The sequence below is a fragment of the Protobothrops mucrosquamatus genome, unplaced genomic scaffold, assembly GCF_001527695.2.
Source record: "Protobothrops mucrosquamatus isolate PMUCROS unplaced genomic scaffold, P.Mucros_1.0 scaffold2284, whole genome shotgun sequence".
Classification (NCBI taxonomy): domain Eukaryota; kingdom Metazoa; phylum Chordata; class Lepidosauria; order Squamata; family Viperidae; genus Protobothrops; species Protobothrops mucrosquamatus.
The window spans coordinates 32,381-39,097 of NW_015388371.1; the positions used below are offsets into that span (position 1 = coordinate 32,381).

The 6,717-nt window shown below is 32.1% G+C and overlaps 1 protein-coding gene across 1 annotated transcript; it reads right to left on the reverse strand.

Moving 5' to 3' along the window:
* Positions 1 to 4,162: 4,162 nt before the first annotated feature.
* LOC107295280 (olfactory receptor 14C36-like) lies at positions 4,163 to 5,080 on the reverse strand. The gene has a single exon (XM_015824589.2). It carries the CDS (start codon positions 5,075 to 5,077, stop codon positions 4,163 to 4,165), a length of 915 nt encoding a protein of 304 aa, XP_015680075.1. The 5' UTR covers positions 5,078 to 5,080.
* Between the last annotated feature and the right edge of the window lie 1,637 nt (positions 5,081 to 6,717).

Sequence of the window (6,717 nt, forward strand, 5' to 3'; positions counted from 1 at the left end):
AAGAGATTTTGTTTTCTGTTATATGCTTTCAAGATTGGTAAATATATCTCCACAAAATAATTGCTGCCTCAGTAATTTACATGTAATGAAACAAGTATTTGCAGCGAGAGGTTTCTGTTTTGAGTGTTTATTAATATATGTTCTGTTTCCCTCAAGAGTATTGCACAAAAAAACCCTGACTTTTGTGTGCTTATTAATATAATTGGGTATTAACAACTCTGTAATTACTTCTGAATGCCTCAGTACCAGTTATCACATTGCATAATAATATCTCAGAATGATGTTAGCAGAATTGGTGCTGAAGTCATACCAGCAGTCAAAACCATGAGAGCTGAAACTTGGATCAAGGGACGAGCCCTGGCTGAAGCATCTTTTATCACTTGGGATTTTCTTGCACCTCTAGCTTTTAAGAATGGCCATCTTCTCTTCTGTATACCATGATTGGGAGAGAAAAAGCAACAGAGATCTAATCCTAATCCTGGTGGGGATGCCAATAGAATAAGCTAGACAATAAAACCATTGAAACCAGTGACACTTATGTTGGTAATCCAAAAAAGCAAGATGATTATTGCACTATTGTATTGCAGGCTGCACCCACTTGTGGGCTGCATTTGACTGCCTGAGAATATTTAAGATACATACCTGAAACTCATAGAAAGAGGTAGAATATAATCCCACAGAAAACCAGAATATCTATAATACAATAAGTAATTCAGTATAAATCCATAGAAATTTATAAGAAACTCACAGAAGAAGAAACCGACTGAATAAGATTTATAGTGAAATTTATATAAATATGTGTTGTAAAAAATAAGTCTATATATCCTCAAATTTCTTGGAAAATAATCCTAATCCTAACTCTAACCCTGCAGTAAGACAATGATAGAGTTAAATTTATTGATTGTATTTATTTATATTTCACATTTCTGAAGCACTCATGTCCCTCAAATATTTTTTTCCTGTGGCCTATACAACTTCCTCAGAAGAATCCATCTACAACTCTTACAGCAAAACAAAAGATTTCATAATTTCATTTCATATTCTGGCATCTTTTATTCAAGTAATGAACATTTACAATAATTACAAAGTAATGATGAAATATTTAAGAACTATGCACAAGAATAAGAAGATCCTTACAGGAAGATTGTAGGATGACCAAACCTTTCTATGTATCTGGCAGCTTTGACTGGGATGAAGGGAAAAATAACTGGAAGAAAAAGAAAAGAAAAATTGAGCATCCCATTTGGGAAGGCAGAGTATATACTGGGAAGTATAGGATACATATACTTCGCTAAACAGACAGAAACAAAGGCAGCAGTGTCTATAGGTGGGGGCAAGGATGATCACATTGAAAAAGGCCTTACAGTATATTATATTGTGATACAAGTGTCACTCATGTTATAGAGGCACAAAACCCTCATATTTATATATGAAAGGAATATAGACCTGTCATAGCACTGCAAATCTCCTTTCATTTCTTTCAACAATGTAGACACACATTCTCAACCATAATACTTAAATGTTTAAAAACAAAGATTAAAAAATACACTTTGAAATGTTACCATCCATTGTTTTATTCATATCCGTACAGATTCAATTGTCATTATATACAGATGCATGAAACAGGTTTATGATGCTTTGCAATATGAGTTCCTCAGTTTTTCCACATTTTTGGGGGTATATATTTACATATATATTTCTAGCTAAGTTTTAAAATGCTTTCTTTGATCAAAAACAATAGTTTCAGATTGTCAGTATAAATTATATTTTATGTCTAAAGGATAACAAAATCATTTTGGTGAGGCTAATTTACCTATTAGGAATCAGTTTATCCAGGAAATTTCTTTTCAATATTCTATTTTATGTATGGTTGTTTGAGATGTATATTTTGCAAATTGTAAATATGTTATCAGCATGGCACAGATTATTTATATTTCTTCCTCCAGGTTTAAAACTATACTCATTTTCCAATCCAACTTCCTTCAATATATATTAGTTACATAGGATAGATAAATGAATATTCAGCCTTGTCTCCAGATAAATTGATAATTTATAATTGATAAATCTATTCCAGTTTTCTTTCTTGATTTAATGCAATTTTTTGAGAAAAGTTTTATTTTTTCTAATTTATGTATTGCTTGAATTCAAATTCTATTATCTTTAAGAACTTTCAAACAAATTCAATAGATGAAGAAATAAATAAACTGGTGCAAATCATTTTGTTAATTTCTCCCTCTATTATGATGTAGAAGAATACAGACATAGTTTTGAAGGAAATATGAGACAGCCATTACAAAAAGATATGCTAAGATAGGGGGGTTGCTGGTTCAGGTGCCTGAACTGGTAATGACAATGTCACCATGGACCAATGCAATATAATAGTAGTAATGATGTCTATATAAAACAAACAAGACAAAAAATAATAGAATACATGTGACATTGCCATGGCAATGTCCCCAACTTTGTCCCTATTTTTAGGGCTTTATATGTCAGCAATGAAAAACCAATCCTACTTTTTTAGGGAGGTTGAAATATGCTCTTTCTAATGAGAATGATTTAACAGAGTTTCCAGAAGGTCTTTTTTTGTAAAAGCAGACTGAAAATACTATATTTTGGTGTTTTTACAAAAAAACATCAAATTTACACTCAGTTTGTAAACTATTGGAAAGCAGTAGGAGAATGAAATTTTATATTTGAAAACCTTGTGTTGCTAAGTTATTACACGCAAAGTTTCACGTTTATCATACCTTTCTTTCCAGAGATATAAAAAGCCAAACTTTAAACTTTTTTTTGAGCCACAATATTTTTGGCCAACTTTGCTCCAAATTATCTAGATGGAGATTGCTCATGAGAATGTGTTTATTATTTTGTTTAATAGAGCACAAAAAGTTGTACAAGATGGCCAAGTTTTGTTTCTCTCAACAAAATATTGCCAGAGATATTATGTCTCAAAGTTGCTGGAATCTCAGAGTCATACTGTAGAAGGCTGCGGTATGGGGTCAAACAAATGACTATCTCCGCAAGTATTGCATCGGCAAATGTAACACTTTACCAATGTTCATTGGGGACATGTGTGCATGTTCACACAAAATTTCATCAAAATCCGTGATGGTCGAGCAGGGACCCCCAGACCACTTGACATTGAATGACCCTAATGCAATTCTCTCAAATATTTTATTCTTTGAGGGAATAAATTCACCAAAATTCACTTGTAATAAAAGAATCAGTCCAGATTTTCAAATTTTATTTCATTTTTTTAAATATGCAAGATGATATATTTACAGATACAGAAGTCACATTTCCACATATACCACATTCCTATTTTTTATGTTATAGATGATTCGATTGAGCAAGAGTGGAATAAATGAATATAGGAATGTTAGTGTTAATCAAAATAAGATTGAATATTAAAGGAGGTTCTCAGATAAGCCAGCTATGTAGTTAAGTAAAATATGGTAATATCAGTAAGACAGAGAACATGCATGGAAAAGGAATTCTGCTTTCCTTGCCAAGAAGGTATTTTCCACACTGATGGGAAAGTTGTAGTTCAGCATTGAACTGTGCAGTCTGGTATTCTCTGAGCTTGGTGGTTTTCTTGTACTGTAGATATTTAATTACCTAACTAGGTAATATCATCACTGCACTGATAATGTTACTTAAGTTTGGTAATGAAATGTCTGTACAAAAATCACCAAGCTCAGAGAGTACCAGGATACCATATTATCTACACTGTCTTCAAAATCATGATGTAGGACACATCGATAAAACTGATGCACTGATTAAAAAAGGGAAAACCATTTTTATAGAAAAGCACAGGAGAAAATAAATGGCATCATTTAAACCTTCCTGCAATCAAAATTGATTTCCACAATCACCTTATACCATGATGCTTACTTCACTAAAGAACAGGAGTTGTCAGGCTATGCCATACCAGAGCTGCCAAATATCCACATTTAGCATCTATAAAATGCATTGATAGTAAATAAAGATGTAGGATTTTTGTTGAGCAACTTTCAGGTTCTACCATTCTTCTTAATTGAGAGGTGGGATTCGCCTCTATCCTAACCATGTGTCCCATTTTAGCTTATTCCTTTATTCATAGAAGGAAAAGAAAAATGGAAAATTTTGGTGAAAATAATAGAAACAACATTAAACAAAATTTTCAAAATCTGCACAGTTTAGAAAGAACAAATTTGATATTCTTATTCCTCATGCTATAGATTATAGGATTGAACAGAGGTGGAAGAATGGAATACAGAACAGTCAATGCAAAATCTAGGTAAGAATTGGTGTTAGAGGGAGGTCTCAGGTAGGCAAAGAATCCTGTTAATAAAAATATAGATACTACTATAAGGTGAGGAATACAAGTTGATAAGGCTTTTTGTCTTCCTTGTTCCGAAGGGATTCTTTGCACTGCATTGAAGATCATGGCATAAGATACAATTATAAAAGTAAAACAACCTATTCCTACAATGGCACTGATCAAAATAATTCCAACTTCAACTCGATTGACTCCAGAGCAGGATAGCTTTAGCAACTGTGGAATTTCACAGCAAAATTGATTAACAACATTAGAACAAAAATGGACTGAAAAAATGCCAGTAGTATGCAACGTTCCATAGACAAGATTAGCAGCCCATACCAGAATCATCATTTCAGTGCAGGCTTTCCAATTCATAATCCTCTCGTAGTGCAGTGGATGGCAAATGGCAACATACCTATCATATGCCATGACTGTTAGGAGGGATACATTAGAACCCACAAAGAAGGCAAAGAGAAAGACTTGAGCAACACAACCAAAGTAAGAAATGTGTCTGGTATCTATGAGGGAATTCACCATGGATTTGGGAACAATGACAGAAACAGAGCCTATATCTTGCAGAGCCAAATTCATCAGAAAAAAATACATGGGTCTGTGCAATTGCTGGTTAAAAGTTACTGCACAGATGATAAGAAGGTTTGCTGTTGTAATTGCCAAGTATAACACAAAAAAGAAAAAGAAATGTAGCAGTTGCAGTTGCCGAGTTACTGAGAATTCCAAAAGCAGAAAATAAGGCATTGTAGTTTGATTGTTCATGTTTCCTTCATAACAAAACTTTATGGCATAACTGCAAGGAAGCAGAGAAGATGCAATTAGATAAAATTTGGGAAGTAGCATTTTGATATGTGTTGAGATCAGAAAACAAAAGTAAAAGTAAAGCATGAATAAAATGAATAGAGGATAAATAGAGGAACAGAGCATGGGGAAAATAGATATAGGATCGGCATATATAGTATTAGGGCATACACTTTTTAATTTCTATTCATCTCTTCTGAAGAAACAATCAACTACCTTACATTTTTCCCTTGATCCTTCTTCCAGTTCTAATTTCATGTACTTATCAATAGGATTGCTTAGAATTAGGAAAACCATTGAAGATTACTAAGACTATTTGAACCAGTCACAATTTCTCACCACTTGTACAGGAATGTGAAAGTGTTGGAAAACTGGAGAATGGGCTAGATATGTGTGTGTTTTGTACTTATAGAGGAAATGTAGAAATATCTAGCAAATAAATATTAAAATATGCAATGCCTTTTATTGGAAATCTTAAGGGCAGAATTTGCCCCCTTGTATAATGTGTGTGCCTCTGTGTATGTTATATGAAATACAGATGAAAATGTATTTTTCTCAGTTGCTCTAGCAGCATTTAGGCTTAAAAAATAGAATAAATAGCCTTTAAACTAATACATAAATACTAAATTCCAAATATGTATTTAATAGTATATTGTTTTAAAAAGAAAAATAGAACTTTACTTACAAATTAACTATTTGATATTTGCTTGGTGGTATTAAACACAATTATCCCACTTTAAAATTCATTTAATCAAAATAAATCGGATATTAGCAGAATAAATTAATAAATCCCACTGCCCAACAATTAGACAAAAATAAAAGCTCAATTTGAAAAAGCAGTCTCTCATCCAATACACATCTATATTCTCTCCAGGAGAGTTTGGCCACACACTCTATTACAGCTATGAACTCAGACATATTAAAATTTCTTCAAATGTGAACCTATATTTCCAACAATAATATTTATACATTTAAATATAAAAAATAAAAAAGACATTTAGAAATGTTACTATCCCTTTCCTTTATTTATATCCATGGAGATTGTGAAATGACTTTGCAGTTGCTTTCCTATTATCAATCAGTTCACCCACTCAATTAATTTCATTTCAATATTTTTTTACGTTTATGAAGGTGTGGTCTAAATTTCTGCAAATTATAGCTTAAAAGGTATATTGATACCTTATCTATATAGAAATCTCTTCAGATTGGGTTGTGATTCATAATAATTTATATATCCAAATTTTTGAAAAATTATTTTAAAAAATGTTGCCACTCCCAAAGAGTCTAGATTATTTCAAATTATGTCAGAACAATGCCTTATGCAATCATTTAATTTAATTCTCTTCCCAATGAAAAAATTATAAAGCCAAAATTTATAAAGATATCTAATCAGATATATTTTAATAAACCCCAATTTTCTTCAGAAAAGAAGGAAAGAAGATCTTTTCTGCTACACTTTCAATCTATAAGTAACTTACTATTTGTCTCCGTAGATTCTATCTTCTGTTATATATGAAGAGTGTTAGCTATCTCTCCACTAAATAAATGCTATCCCATTAAATTTCATGTAGTGAAACAACTATCTGCAGTCTAAGATGTTC

Bases quoted from the DNA above. Each gene is read 5' to 3' on its own strand.
- LOC107295280 (XM_015824589.2), bottom strand. From the start codon at position 5,077: ATGAACAATCAAACTACAATGCCTTATTTTCTGCTTTTGGAATTCTCA.